At 46.3% G+C, this 15,598-nt stretch overlaps 1 protein-coding gene across 1 annotated transcript in view; it reads left to right on the top strand.

Annotated features, from left to right (window-relative positions):
• The first annotated feature begins 2,206 nt into the window (after nucleotides 1–2,206).
• capn8 (calpain 8) overlaps nucleotides 2,207–15,598 on the top strand; it is a 20,549-nt gene continuing 7,157 nt past the window's right edge. The window contains exons 1-12 of the mRNA XM_076728743.1: nucleotides 2,207–2,489; nucleotides 4,814–4,883; nucleotides 4,979–5,097; nucleotides 6,301–6,434; nucleotides 11,684–11,852; nucleotides 12,039–12,122; nucleotides 12,543–12,628; nucleotides 13,034–13,108; nucleotides 13,435–13,595; nucleotides 14,123–14,292; nucleotides 15,133–15,144; nucleotides 15,389–15,598. The exon at nucleotides 15,389–15,598 is cut by the window's right edge and continues 2 nt beyond it. Coding sequence (XP_076584858.1) covers nucleotides 2,250–2,489; nucleotides 4,814–4,883; nucleotides 4,979–5,097; nucleotides 6,301–6,434; nucleotides 11,684–11,852; nucleotides 12,039–12,122; nucleotides 12,543–12,628; nucleotides 13,034–13,108; nucleotides 13,435–13,595; nucleotides 14,123–14,292; nucleotides 15,133–15,144; nucleotides 15,389–15,598 — 1,530 coding nt within the window. The 5' untranslated portion in view covers nucleotides 2,207–2,249. The remainder of the gene's footprint in view (nucleotides 2,490–4,813; nucleotides 4,884–4,978; nucleotides 5,098–6,300; nucleotides 6,435–11,683; nucleotides 11,853–12,038; nucleotides 12,123–12,542; nucleotides 12,629–13,033; nucleotides 13,109–13,434; nucleotides 13,596–14,122; nucleotides 14,293–15,132; nucleotides 15,145–15,388) is intronic.

Raw genomic sequence — 15,598 nt, 5'->3', positions numbered from 1 at the left:
CTGTTGAGCCTGAAGACAAAGAGGCGTCCAATCACAGCCTCACACTGCAGCGTCCGTCACTCCGATGTTCAACCTCTGAAGTCTGAAGAGCAGAAAACCTCCAAAACCCAAAGACAGAGAACGTTTGAGAAAGGATGCAGCAAACATGAGAGGACAGGAATGAGACGGCCTGTCCTGTTTCTGATCACAGCCGATCACAGCTGGACCAACTGATCACAGCCGATCACAGCTGGATCAGCCGATCACCGCTGATCACCGCCAATCACCGCCAATCACAGCCGGATCAACTGATCACAGCCGATCACAGCCGATCACAGCTGGATCAACTGATCACCGCTGATCACAGCCAATCACAGCTGGATCAGCTGATCACAGCCGATCACAGCCGATCACAGCTGATCACAGCCGATCACAGCCGATCACAGCTGGATCAGCTGATCACAGCCAATCACAGCTGATCACAGCCGATCACAGCTGGATCAACTGATCACCGCTGATCACAGCTGATCACAGCCGATCACAGCCAATCACAGCTGGATCAACTGATCACCGCTGATCACAGCCGATCACAGCTGGATCAGCCAATCACAACTGGATCAACTGATCACAGCAGATCACAGCAGAGGCCTCTGATGACCTTGTCTCTGCACACACATGAACTGTGTTCACAGGACTGAAGGCTCTCAGTGATCAGAGCGGCAGTTCTCAGTCTCTTACCTGTTTAACAAACACCTGAAGAACCACCTGCAGTCTACTGAACCTGCTCAGAGACAGAAACCAGTTCTACTGGCAGAACCTTCATTTCATTTATTTTGCATTCACTGATATTCTGAATGTGAATTCATGATTTCATAAGACAGAAAATGATCATGGAATTGTTTGAATGCTGGAAATCATTTGTTTGACTGAATGTTTGAAAATTCAAATTATGTAAAAATCTCAAACGCTCATCAGCTTCACTGACTGAAACGATGAAGAATGATGTGAAAGGTGTTTCATGCTGTTAGCAGTGGAAGAGACGATGAAAAGAAAAATCTGACTCGTCAGTCGTTTGTGGTCTTCGGCTGTTCAGATCTTTTGACGTGATGATGAAGAGTTTAGTCTGTTTTCTTCTCTCAGGGATGAAACTGCAGTGATGTTGTGACGAATCAGATCAGTCCGATCAGCTGCAGTGTCCAATCAATAACTGCTATCCAGACTGGCGGCGTGCAGGCCGGTGAAGGACATCTGTGAAGGCTGCTGTCGAGGATTCTTGCTCCTCAGAGCAGTTGGTCCTTCTGTGGACTCACAGCAGCTTCAGGGCCCACCAACTACATGACATGGATCTGGACCTGGACGTGGTTCAGGTTGAGTTGAGGTTTGGAAAGGATCTGAGGGGTTGTGTTGTGTACTCTTGTAGTCTGTCACACTGAATCTAGACCTCTCTTTGGGAGCTTTGGGACGGACTGCAAGATGGTGGACCATGACCACTTGGGATGTACCACTGGTCTCCTCCTGACATGGAGGTCTGATCCCATCCTGATGCTGCACCTGGTCTGAACTGCCCACCTGTGAGGACTGATCCCAGGTTGTGGGGCTTTGTGACCCTGAGCAGCGTCTGAAAGCTCAGCAGGGCGGAGGAGGACAGTCTTCAGAGTTTGAGCATCTTATGGACAGCAGGGGGAGACAGAGGGGCGACCAACATCTGGTTTTCTCATTTGACCTCAAGTTGTTGAGTCAAAGGAGGTCAAGTCTCAGGAGTCTCTGCAGCTCCGCAGTCGATCCAGTTCAGTCCAGCTGCATGAAGGTGTCAGTGATGACAGAGTCGATGTGGACTGAGGTTTTTAATCCAGGCCTTCGTCAGCCGCTAAGATGTCAGAGTCCGCAGGGCTGAACTGTAGATCATGTGACACCAGAGACCCTGAAAACGTTTCTGAAGCAGCTGAGCCAGTGTGAGTTCAGTCTGTGTTCAGGTGTGTTTCAGGTGCTGGTGCTGAGCATTAACACGACACTGTTCACAAGACTGTTGACTGAATAATGTCAACTGATAACACACTGCTCCCTCACCTGGACCAGTGCTCCACCCCCTTTTGCCTGACCACCTTTCTACCTGAGAAGCACACACTCATCCACACACACAGCGAAAGCTCACACTTCACACCTCAGCCAGACTGTCAGGAGACCAACTGTGGACCAGATTTCACCAGCACGACTGACCCTCAGCCGGTTCTCATCAGGCTCTCAGCAGGTTCTTAGCAGGTTCTCTCGAGATGGCGAGCACGGCAGCAGAGCTGGCCAGGAGGAAGGCCTGGGAGGAGGAGGGCATCGGCAGTCGGGCCAACGCCGTCTCCTTCAACCAGCAGGACTTTGAGCAGTTGAGGAGCGAGTGTCTGCAGACCGGATCGCTGTTCTGCGACCCGACCTTCCCTGCAGACTGGGACTCTCTGGGATACAACCAGCTGGGACGGTACTCCTCCAGAACAATCGGAGTGGAGTGGAAACGACCCACGGTGAGCTGAGACACTGAGTGTGTGTGATTACGATTGATTTATGTCAATCATCTTTTTCATCTTTTAGTCTATAAAACATCAGTGAAAAAGGTTCTTTCAGCTTACTGTGATAAAACGCCTGAAGATCTGAGACGCCGCAGAAACCAGAAAATAGTTTGAAATTTAGATTTTTAGTCAATCAGTGATTGTTGTGTGTGTGTGTGTGTGTGTGTGTGTGCGTGTGCATGTGTGTGCCTCAGTATTTGCTGTGAGGCTGCAAAGAAACAATAATTCATTAATAAAAGACGGTTGATATTTATAAGTATTTAGTTAGTTAGATATTTAGTTCAACTAAAACTTGAACTGGCTGCAGCTAATATAATTATTATCAACTCAAAGAGCCCCTCAGGGAACCAGTCATGAAGCCCCTGTGAGGACTCTGTCGGAGAGGTAGGGCAGCAACAGTTCTGTTGAGTTCAGGTTGTTCAGATCGTCGTCTGCCTTGTCTCTTTCTGTCATTTTGTGATAAAAAGACATATTTGTGTTTCGGGAGGATAAAGATCATCTTCAGAGATACAAAAACAGTTCAGTTTGGCAGTCTGTACCAGAGAAGGTCCGTCCCAGAGGGTGGCTGACTCCAGGACTACAGGCTGGTACAACTGGCCTCACATATCATGAAGGCTTTTGAAAACTGGTCCTGGATTCTCTCTGGTCAGTGGTCAAGCCCTCAATGGATCCCCTCTTATTCACCTACCAGCCGGATGTCAGTGGGTGACGCCATCATAAATCTGCTCCATCGTGCCTACACCCACCTGAACTTTGTTCTTTGACTTTTCCGGTGCCTTTAACACCATCCAGTCTGCACTGCTGGGGAAGAAGATGACTGCCATGGACCCCCCCAGCAATGCGCGACTACAGAACTGTGTGTCAGACACAGTGGTGAGCAGCACTGGGTCTGCACGGGGGACTGTCCTGTCCCCTTTTCCCTTCACCCTGTACATTGCTGACACAGGGACCTGCCGCCTGCAGAAGTCCTCCGATGACTCTGCAGCTGTTGAATGCATTGGGGGGGAGGATGTGTCAGAGTAGCATAAGGTGGTGAACAGTTTTGTGGACTGTTGTGAGCCGAACTACCTGCAGCTCAACATCAACAAAACAAAGGAGCTGGTGGTGGACTTCAGGACAACTTCCTTTAGGGGAGAGATGGTGGAGATTGTACAGGACCATGAATACCTGGATTTCCACCTGGGCAGCAAGCTGGACTGGACCAGGAACTCTGCAGCTCTCTACAACAAGGGCCAGAGGAGGATCTTTTTCCCACAGAGAGTCCAGCTGTTGGTGCCCTCCTGTTTATTTTCTTGCTGGATTTGTCTTTTTGGCGGACAACATCAGACCAAGTCCTGGCTGGAGTGGATGCTCTCAGGTGCTGTCAGTAAGAAACATCATTAGGGAAGGCTGGTTTGGGAGCCTCAACCGCCGATCCATTGGCATTCGGACACTTCCAGGGAGAGTTTCAGCCTAATCTGAGTCAGGATGCTCCACATCTGAAGTAATCCCGCTCATTCTTCAGTATCTGATGCATCGTTTCAATCAGTCAGTTGTCAATAGTAGACTTCTGTTTCTTTCATTGACTTAGGCCTAGAGGTTTTTAAGGATCCAGGATCCACTTTCTGAGACTACAATGCCAATCAAAGAATGTAGGCGGGGCAGAGAGTGAGCAGGTAAATGCTGTGTAGGAGAGCAGGAAGTGGAGATTATGAAGTAACAGGAAGTGGAGATTATAATGATTAACAAAGACAAACCTCATCCGAGGAGTCGTGAGTTGGAACTATCTCTTGACAAACAGCGGTGTATTCATCCACCGGTGCCTCTGTGCAGCCCCCCCCCCCCCCCTTTATTAAAAAGAGTCTGACTCAGTTTGTGTTGATAATTAACCACATGACTCTGAACGCTGTTACATCTGGACAGGTTCCTTTTTATTCCTCTGCAGGTTTCAGCTTCTCAGATGTTTGATTTGCTGCTTTTCCTTTCAATGATTTGAATGTTTGTTTGTTTTTTAATAATTGTTATTATTAACGTTGATTGTTAATAATTAATCAATGAATTAATTAATGACTGAACAAACATGGCGGCGGCGTCACTTTGGGCTCTTCGTCACCACATTTCTCTCCATTTTCAGCGCTTCTGTTTTCTTGACTTCCTGTTACGATGATGAAGTCTGAATTTGTGTTTTTGGAGACAAACTTGAAACAAACAGAACTTGAACAAACAAACATTCTTACTGATGGTGATGATGAAGAAGACAGCGATGACATCATTAATCACCTGCGGTCTCGTCCAACCAGGAGCTGTATTCTGATCCTCAGTTCATTGTTGACGGAGCGAAGAGAACAGACATCTGTCAGGGAGCGCTGGGTGAGAGCGTGCACACACACACGCGCACACACACACACACACAGATGTGTGAGCTCTGACAGGTGTGATCATGTGACCTGGTGTGTGTCTGTCAGGTGACTGCTGGCTGCTGGCTGCCATCGCCTCTCTGACTCTGGACCCTCAGATCCTGAACAGAGTGGTTCCTCCTGGACAGAGCTTCAGCTCGCAGTACGCCGGCATCTTCCACTTCCAGGTCACTTTAAGTCTCAAACGACACACATCAATCAATAATCAATAACAACAGTCATAATCAACAACAACAATCAATAATAACAATCGATAATGACACTAAGGTTCATTCATATGTCTGCGGCCCTCTGCTGAACTTCTTCTTCAGGGCCTTTCAGTCGCGTGGCCGTCGTCGGAGTACTCCTCCTGTACTTTGCATGTCACTGCTGCAAAGTACACGTACTGAAGTACACTGTGTGTAGTAGTTGTGTAGTAGTCGTGTAGTAGTTGTGTAGTTGTTGTGTAGTTGTTGTGTAGTTGTGTCTGGAGTCAGATGTCAGTCACAGGAAACCTTTTAGGAGAATACTTGTGTACTTTTACTGCTGATACTTGAAGTACATGAAGTGACACAGCTGATAAATCGTGTGTGGTTGTAGTTTTGGTTTGTTGACTTCAGAGAAATATCATGACGTAACTTTCACTGTAGTTATGAGTAACTTACACCTTGTGTCTGTCCTGTGGAAACCATGTATCTCCAAAACATGAACTTGTCATGAGTAGAAAAACACTGTGTTTGTATCAGAGCGTTCTTTTCAAGGGTTTCTACTGTATTTGCAGTGCAGAGAACATCATCAGAGGAAACACCAGCAGCTCTCTGAGGACTCTCTATTGTTCTCAGCAACCACATGATGGAAACGATGTATCCCTCCGCCGCAGGAAGTGACATCATGAGCTGAAGCTGTGTCTTTATTCATGTTCCTGGTCCCCTGAAGGATTCAGATGGTTACTGACTCAGTTCGAGTAGTTAACTTTGATTTGTGCTCACACCTCCTGTTCAGGCTTCCACTGACTTCACTTGCATTCAGCACTTTCACTTCAAATCCTTTTTAAATGATTTTCCTCAAACTGACGTTTGAAGTTCGTTCACTTCCACTGACACATCGACGGCTTTCGGCACAGCCAAGACTCCGAGTGTCAACTTCTGTCCGCATGCACGCGTGGGTGACGTTTGACACCTCACTTTACCAGTTAGGATGTTCCATGTCATGTCCGCGGCGGTCAACAGCCAATGAGAGTCAGTGTTGAAAGTGACTCGTGCTTCGTAGCCAATGAAATTCCAAAATCAAGGATCTGCTGCTTCAGTGGGTCATTTCCAGCCAAATCAGGGAATTCACTGCAAGTAGGGATGTTACACAGGAAGTGACGTCATGTTTGTCTGTACCTGCAGCTGTGGCAGTATGGGGAGTGGGTGGACGTGGTTGTGGACGACCGGCTGCCCACCAGAGACGGGAAGCTGCTGTTCGTTCACTCAGCAGAGGGAGGAGAGTTCTGGAGTGCCCTGCTGGAGAAAGCCTACGCCAAGTAAGACCCTCATTCATGGTTCATGGACGAACCGCAGCGTTCTACATCGAAGCTCGAGCAGGTTATTTATTTACAAGCATTTCTCGTCTCCCATTTCAACACCCTCAGACGTCACTTTGATGACATTTTAACTACGTTTACTTCAGACACTTGACTTACTTTCAGTGGTTACTCTTACTGTTTAAAACCGTTGTATGTACTTACACTTGAAACTACTTCCAGTATTCGCAGTTCAACTTTTAATTGAAAGAACTGATTTTAATGTTTCTGCTTCAGTTCGCAGTAAACTGTCACTTCAGCTATCTGCAGTTCAGACGCTTCTGTCTAACACTTCACTTTCCTCCAGCCGGAACACTTCCTGTTTACACGTCAGCTGACTCTTCCACTCCTTTCTGCACTTTCACTTCACCTCCCCTTTCAGCTCCTTTCTAGTTGTCCTGTTCATTCCTGTGAAAGCTGCTGTGAAGCTGAAGCTCCCGCATTGAAGACATCACCTGGACGTCTGATCCCTTTAGCATCAGAGCTCTGTTTGCCAAGCTAGCTTACGGCTCAGCCCTCCGCTAACTCCAACGAGCATGAAATGAAAAATGGTCTCACAGTGAAACGTCCATTTCACAGGACACTCAGTCCTCATGGAGGACAGAGGGACTACAGCCCACAGGCGACTGTATGACTGATCATGATCTTCTAAAATACATCAAACATTAATTAAAGTTTAAGTTCAGAACCGTCAGCCTCTAAACTCCAACAGCAGGAAGCCCAGAGTGTGTGTGTCTGTGTGTGTGTGTGGGACCAGGTATTTATCACGTTGTGGGGACAAAAATCTGTTCACACAGTCCGTTGTGGGGACTCACCTGCCTTACGGGGACAAAGTGCAGGTCCCCTTAATGTGAATCATTAAGTGTTAGGGTGCAGACTGAGGATAGGGTCACGGGTTAGCTAAGGTTAGGGTAGGTAAGGGTTAGGAACAGGCAGGTAGTGGTTATGGGTTTTTTTTTGTGTGTGTGTGTGTGTGTGTGTGTGTGTGTGTGTGTGTGTGTGTGGAGGTGATTAGCAGCAGGGTGGAGGACAGTTTACTCAGTAAACACTCGGCTTCAACCAGCCTGGAAAACAAACAGAGGCGCTGACTCAGCTCTTCACACTGAAAACAGGTAAAACTGTCTCACCTGCTGCTCTGATTTAATGTGCCTCACCTCAAACACTCTGCAGAGCGTGTGTGTGTGTGTGTGTGTGTGTGTGTGTGTGTGTGTGTGTGTGTGTGTGTGTGATGGACACCAGTGTCTGTTCAGTGCTGAGCTTTTATTTTGAAGAAGCTGTATGAGCTTTCAGTTTGTCAGGTTTCTCTTGGGTTCAGTTGTTGTTAATGTGAGTTTTATTTTGACGGGTGTTCCTTCTTTTCCTCCAGCTGCCTTTGAACTGTCACTCTAACTTCTTCAGTCACTCTCACAGTAACCAGCAGCTTAATGAAGCGGGCTTGTCTGCCTTCGACAAACGCTGCGTTCAGGTTAAATTGTTGAAGTGAAGATTCTTGTGATTTGATTGATGCAAACTGTTTAAACATGGAAACACAACAGCAGAAACAACCAACACCAACAACAGACGGTTAGAAAACTGAGGCGTCATAGTACCAAACAGAGGGCCAGATGGTCCCATCCAGTCATCCACATAATCCACAGAAAGATGTTCATCAGTTCAATTTAGCAGCAACATTCTTTCGATTGACACCTCACTTGACCATTTAGGATCTTCCATGTCATGTCCACAGCAGACAACAGCCAATGAGAGTTCGTGTTGAAAGGGCAGGTGAAATGAAAGTTCTAGAACAAGGATCTGCTGCATCAGAACGTAATTCACAGCCAAATCAATCAATCAGTACAATAAAAGACGGGATATTATGCTAAGGCTAATAAATGGCCTCGTTATAAAGATATTTAGCCTAAATATAAGTATAGATACCCAAAATATGGATATGAGTATAGATGGCCGAAACATATCTTCCCAAATATACGGTAAATATAGACGTTCATCCAGATACAGTAAATGGCCTTTTTGGAGAATGCCCACATGTACAATCAGAGAAAACAAGTGAAAATATTCTGAGGTACTGTCATCACTCTCATTGTACTCGGACTGAGATAAGACCTGACAGCTGATAAGATAAAGATCAGATTAAGTCGTCTGCTGGCATGAATTTGTACTCTCAATGGTTGGAGAGCAGCTTTTAGTTTACTTTGGGTCTTTATGTCTTGGACGGCATTTTAGGCCAATTTAACAGGAGTGATTTTAACTGATAACCTCAGTACTGACACTCACACACAGTACACAGAGTACACACAGTACACACAGAGTACACACTGTACACACACAGTACACAGAGTACACACGGTACACACACAGTACACACAGTACACACAGAGTACACACTGTACACACAGAGTACACACTGTACACACACAGTACACAGAGTACACACGGTACACACAGAGTACACACTGTACACACACAGTACACAGAGTACACACGGTACACACACAGTACACACAGTACACACAGAGTACACACTGTACACACAGAGTACACACTGTACACAGAGTACACACGGTACACACAGAGTACACACTGTACACACACAGTACACAGAGTACACACGGTACACACACAGTACACACAGAGTACACACTGTACACAGAGTACACACTACACACACAGTACACACACAGTACACACACACAGTACACACAGTACACACAGTACACACACAGTACACACACACTGTACACACTGTACACACAGTACACACACAGTACACACACTGTACACACAGTACACACACAGTACACACAGTACACACACAGTACACACACAGCACACACACTGTACACACACAGTACACAGAGTACACACAGTACACACAGAGTACACACTGTACACACACAGTACACAGAGTACACACGGTACACACACAGTACACACAGAGTACACACTGTACACACAGAGTACACACAGAGTACACACTGTACACAGAGTACACACGGTACACACAGAGTACACACTGTACACACACAGTACACAGAGTACACACGGTACACACACAGTACACACAGAGTACACACTGTACACACAGAGTACACACAGAGTACACACTGTACACAGAGTACACACGGTACACACAGAGTACACACTGTACACACACAGTACACAGAGTACACACGGTACACACACAGTACACACAGAGTACACACTGTACACAGAGTACACACTACACACACAGTACACACACAGTACACACAGTACACACACAGTACACACACACTGTACACACTGTACACACACAGTACACACACTGTACACACAGAGTACACACTGTACACACAGTACACACACAGTACACACAGAGTACACACTGTACACACAGTACACACACAGTACACACACAGTACACACAGAGTACACACTGTACACACAGTACACACACAGTACACACACTGTACACACAATACACACACAGTACACACACAGTACACACACACAGTACACACAGTACACACACACAGCACACACACAGTACACACACTGTACACACAGTACACACACAGTACACACACTGTACACACAGTACACACACAGTACACACACAGTACACACACAGCACACACACTGTACACACACAGTACACACAGTACACACACACAGTACACACACAGTACACACACAGCACACACACTGTACAGACACAGTACACACACAGCACACACACTGTACACACACAGTACACACAGTACACACACAGTACACACAGTACACACACAGTACACACACACAGTACACACAGTACACACACACAGCACACACACTGTACACACACAGTACACACAGTACACACAGTACACACACACAGTACACACAGTACACACAGTACACACACAGTACACACACAGTACACACAGTACACACACACAGTACACACAGTACACACAGTACACACACAGTACACACACACAGTACACACAGTACACACACACAGTACACACACAGTACACACACTGTACACACACAGTACACACAGTACACACACAGTACACACACACAGTACACACAGTACACACACACAGCACACACACAGTACACACAGTACACACACACAGTACACACAGTACACACAGTACACACACAGTACACACACTGTACACACAGTACACACACAGTACACACAGTACACACACACAGTACACACACAGTACACACAGTACACACACAGTACACACAGTACACACACTGTACACACAGTACACACACAATACACACAGTACACACACACAGTACACACACAGTACACACACAGTACACACACACAGTACACACAGTACACACACACAGTACACACACAGCACACACACTGTACACACACAGTACACACAGTACACACACAGTACACACACACAGTACACACACAGTACACACACAGTACACACACACAGTACACACACAGTACACACACAGCACACACACTGTACACACACAGTACACACAGTACACACAGTACACACACACAGTACACACACAGTACACACACAGTACACACACACAGTACACACACAGTACACACACAGTACACACACAGCACACACACTGTACACACACAGTACACACAGTACACACAGTACACACACACAGTACACACAGTACACACAGTACACACACACAGTACACACAGTACACACACTGTTTACACTTCAGCTTCCTTTCCACATGGTTTTCCGATCAAACTGTCGCTTCACTCTCTTCACTCTCTCTGACATTTCAGCTGTTTTCAGTGAGCTCACTTCCTGTTTACCCCTCAGTCAACTCTTTCAGCTCTCACACTTCAGTTCCCATTGAACTTCCATCATTTGTGGTTGCACTTAAAAAGACAGCGTGTGACGTCTTCCCTTTGCTCGGTGTTCGTGGGTCGACCGGCACTGCGGCAGCTTCCAGCTCACGTGCTCGTACTCACGTTTCACTCTCACACAAATCCACGTGAAGACATGGAAGTGGTTTCAAACTGGTTTCAGCTGAAGCTGACACACTTCCACGTCTTCATGAAATGGGCTCTTTTCTGTAGTTGACGGCAGATATTTGAGGGTTTAGTTAAATAAGAGACTTGTTTCTATGAATGTAATAATTGAGCAGATTGAGGTGTTCATCCATAAATCAGCTGCGCCTCCTCCTCCTCCTCCTCCTCCTCCTCCTCCTCCTCCTCCTTCCTGCAGGGTGAGCAGCTCGTACGAGGCTCTGACTGGAGGTTTGACTATTGAGGGTTTTGAGGATTTCACCGGAGGAATCTCAGAGAGCTACGACCTGAAGAAGGCTCCACCCTTCCTGTTTAACATCGTGAGGAAGGCCCTGAAGCTCGGCTCGCTGCTCGGCTGCTCCATCGACGTAAAGCAGACGCTCGACACGGACACGTTAAAAACTGAAGAAGTCTGACGTAGCCTGCACGCCCTGAACACAACATAGAGCAAATAAGAACAACTATTAGCTCATGTAGCTGATTAGCTAAATGTTTACGATATCAAAGAAGAAGAAAAAACTCATTCAATATTTACATATTTTCATCCTTCTCAGAGTTCCAGTTCACGTGAGACGGAGGCGATCACTGGTCAGAAGCTGGTTAAAGGTCACGCCTACTCCATCACGGCAGCACAGCAGGTGAGGCATTCTGGGAAATGACTGGAAGCTCCAAAACAAGTCCAGTTTGTCTTATTGTACCTGTGGAGGACTTTCAGCCTCACCACAGGAATAAAATAAAACTTGGCCTCGGTGTCGTAACATGAATTATGTCGCATTAAGAATAATTCCGAATACTTTTCACTGGACACAAGAAGTGAAAACATCGTTTGGACTTTTCTCCAGAGTAGTTAAGATGAAACGTACGTCTCCATGGTGCAACCAAACATCAGTACCAACAGACCAGCAGGGGGCAGGTGGACTCGTGCCCTCCTGGTCTGGACCAGCAGGGGGGCAGGTGGACTCGTGCCCTCCTGGTCTGGACCAGCAGGGGGGCAGGTGGACTCGTTCCTCATTGAATTATCAAACTGGATGTTTACAGCTGCAGGTTTCGTCCTGCAGGTTCTTCACTTTGGTTCTCCTGTGGAGCTGCTGAGGATCAGGAACCCGTGGGGTCATGTGGAGTGGACCGGGGCCTGGAGTGATGAGTGAGTCCAGGTCCTCACATTGATCTGTGCATCTGTCTGTGTGTATGCTCGTCACTCATCCAATCAGTTTTCAGAAGTAAAGTCCGCTGACTGAATTTTAAAACAATCGTTCACATTTAGAAGTAAGAATACTAAAAACTGCGGCTGCGGGATTGATTTTAAAATTCTGACTGAAATGAATCCACGTCCATCGACCATGAAGCATCTGATGGACGGCTCATCCAACAAGTCATGGATCAGGGTTATTACATCTGTCTTTATGATCAAAGAGCTTCAGTCATCCCTAAACATCCACAACTCCTCCAAAGACCGCCAACGCTTACGGTGAACAGCAGTTTGATTTTTCCCTCTGAAGGAGGCGTTCAGGGAGCGTCTGATGTTTTTATTTGTTTGACTGTTTGTCAGTTCGAAGGAGTGGAACGGAGTCGAGCCGGAGGAGAAGAAGAAGCTGGATCACTCGGCTGATGACGGAGAGTTCTGGTGGGTCGACTCGGATCAGTAACTGGCACAGTTAATAAATCTGTTGACAGTTCATCCTAAATTTAACTGATATTTGTTGGTTTTAATTGTCGTCAGTGAAACTACTCTCATTCTAAAACACCACATAATGTAGTAATGTGTAATATTTGTAATATTTCTTATTTCGTATTTTAGCTCGTTAGCTCGTGTTCATCAGCGTGCGTTTGTTCATTTTTCTTCACTTTTCATTCTGCATGTGTAAGGTTTGGGTATTTCAGGGTTAGGCTTCAGCTCTGTCCACAGTTCTGATCTTCTTCTTCTTCGTCTCTTCTGTCTGCGGGCTGCAGGATGTCCTACCCTGATTTCCTGCGTCAGTTTTCCCGCCTCGACATCTGTAACCTGACACCTGACGCGCTGAGCAGCGTCGACGTCGGCCGCTGGAACTACAGCGAGTTCGAAGGCGCGTGGAGGGTCGGCTCCACCGCCGGAGGCTGCAGGAACTACCCAGGTACAGATCCAGATCAGCGAGCTGGTCTTCATTATCTTTTCTTTATTTACATCTTCTTAACATCTGGAGGCTCCAGCTGCCGCCATCTTTGATGTGAACAGTTTCCATGGTTACAGCTGTGACCATGTGACTGTGCAGTGACGGCAGACCGACTCTCCACCGTAGACCCAGCCCTCATTGTAAACTCTGAACTCTGTGTCCTTGACAGCATTAGCATTAGCATTAGCAGCTGACTCACTGAAACTCTGTGTGGGTTCATGTGATGTTAGCGTTAGCATTGGCATTAAAGTGACGTTAGCTTAGCTTTTCTAAACGTGGTGCTGCGTGTCTTCGTAGTTTGTCTCAGCTGTTTCATTGACGCTTCCTGTGAACCATCAGACAACGTTACTCAGACTCAGCGTGGCTGAACATCAGCAGCAGGCGATCTCATTGGCTGCTGGAGGACCTCACATCCCGGCTGCTTTTGTCACTTATTGGCTGTGGAAGAGTGGAACAGTGTAAACTGACGTCCTCTGTTCTCTCCGCAGCCACGTTCTGCTCCAACCCTCAGTTCCTCATCCGGCTCGAGAACGTGGACGACGATCCTCACGACGGCGAGGACGGCTGCTCCGTCCTGATTGGTCTGATGCAGAAAGACGTTCGCAGGGAGAGACGCTTCGGACGAGACCTCGACACCGTTGGATTCGCCGTCTACAAGGTACAAATACACACAAATACTCCAGGGATGGTGGAAGTACTAAAAGTAACAATACAGCAAAGTAAAAATGCTCCAGTGCAAGAAGTACTGCCTTAAAAATAAGTGAAAGTACTGCAGTATTCTAAGCTTCATGTAGTAAGGCTGTGTATTGACCATGTATTGATTGTGTATTGACAGTATTGATTGTGTATTGACTCTGTATTGATTATGTATTGATTGTGAATTGACTGTATTGATTATGTATTGATTGTGTATTGACTGTATTGATTGTGGATTGACTCTTTATTGATTATGTATTGATTGTGAATTGACTCTGTATTGATTATGTATTGATTGTGTATTGACTGTATTGATTGTGTATTGACTCTGTATTGATTATGTATTGACTGTATTGATTGTGTATTGACTCTGTACTGATTATGTATTGATTGTGAATTGACTCTGTATTGATTATGTATTGATTGTGTATTGACTGTATTGATTGTGTATTGACTCTGTATTGATTATGTATTGATTGTGTATTGACTGTATTGATTGTGTATTGACTGTATTGATTGTGTATTGACTCTGTATTGATTATGTATTGATTGTGAATTGACTCTGTATTGATTATGTATTGATTGTGTATTGACTGTATTGATTGTGTATTGACTCTGTATTGATTATGTATTGACTGTATTGATTGTGTATTGACTGTATTGATTGTGTATTGATTGTGAATTGGCCTCGTTGCCTCGTCAAACCTTTCAGGTGACTGAAATAAGACGTTCGGACACGTCGGACTTTGATGAAGTTCTTTCTGTGTTTCTGATCTTTTCTGTTTTGGTGTTTTTCTTCCAGGTTCCTGATGAGGTGAGTTCAGATCCATCAGCAGCTTCAAAAACCTCAGTGTCAAACAGAAAAGTTTGAAGTCAAAGTCGTCTCCAGTCCGTCGAGGACAAACAGGATCTGCTTCTTCGGCTTTCAGGACAGTTTTGCTTCAGTTTGTAGACGTTTTGTTCTTTCGGGCAGCAGGATGAAAGTGAGACCAACATCCAGTCTGTCCCTCTGACCTTCAGGACTTCGAGCTCTGACCCTTTTCTTCTTCTGTGGTCAGCATAAAGGTCGCGGTAACGTCCGGCTGGGCCCGGAGGTCCTGCTGAGGGGGATGGCTGTGGCTCGCAGTCAGAACTTCATCAACATGAGGGAGGTGTGCGACCGCTTCAAACTGCCGCCCGGGGAGTACGCCATCATCCCCTCCACCTTCGAACCGCACCGCAGAGGACGCTTCATCCTGAGGGTGTTCACGGAGAAACCGGCCCACAGC

This window comes from Chaetodon auriga, chromosome 4 (genome assembly GCF_051107435.1).
Source record: "Chaetodon auriga isolate fChaAug3 chromosome 4, fChaAug3.hap1, whole genome shotgun sequence".
NCBI lineage: Eukaryota > Metazoa > Chordata > Actinopteri > Chaetodontiformes > Chaetodontidae > Chaetodon > Chaetodon auriga.
Note: the sequence above shows the minus strand (reverse complement) of the source record. Positions and strands in the feature narration are given on the sequence as shown.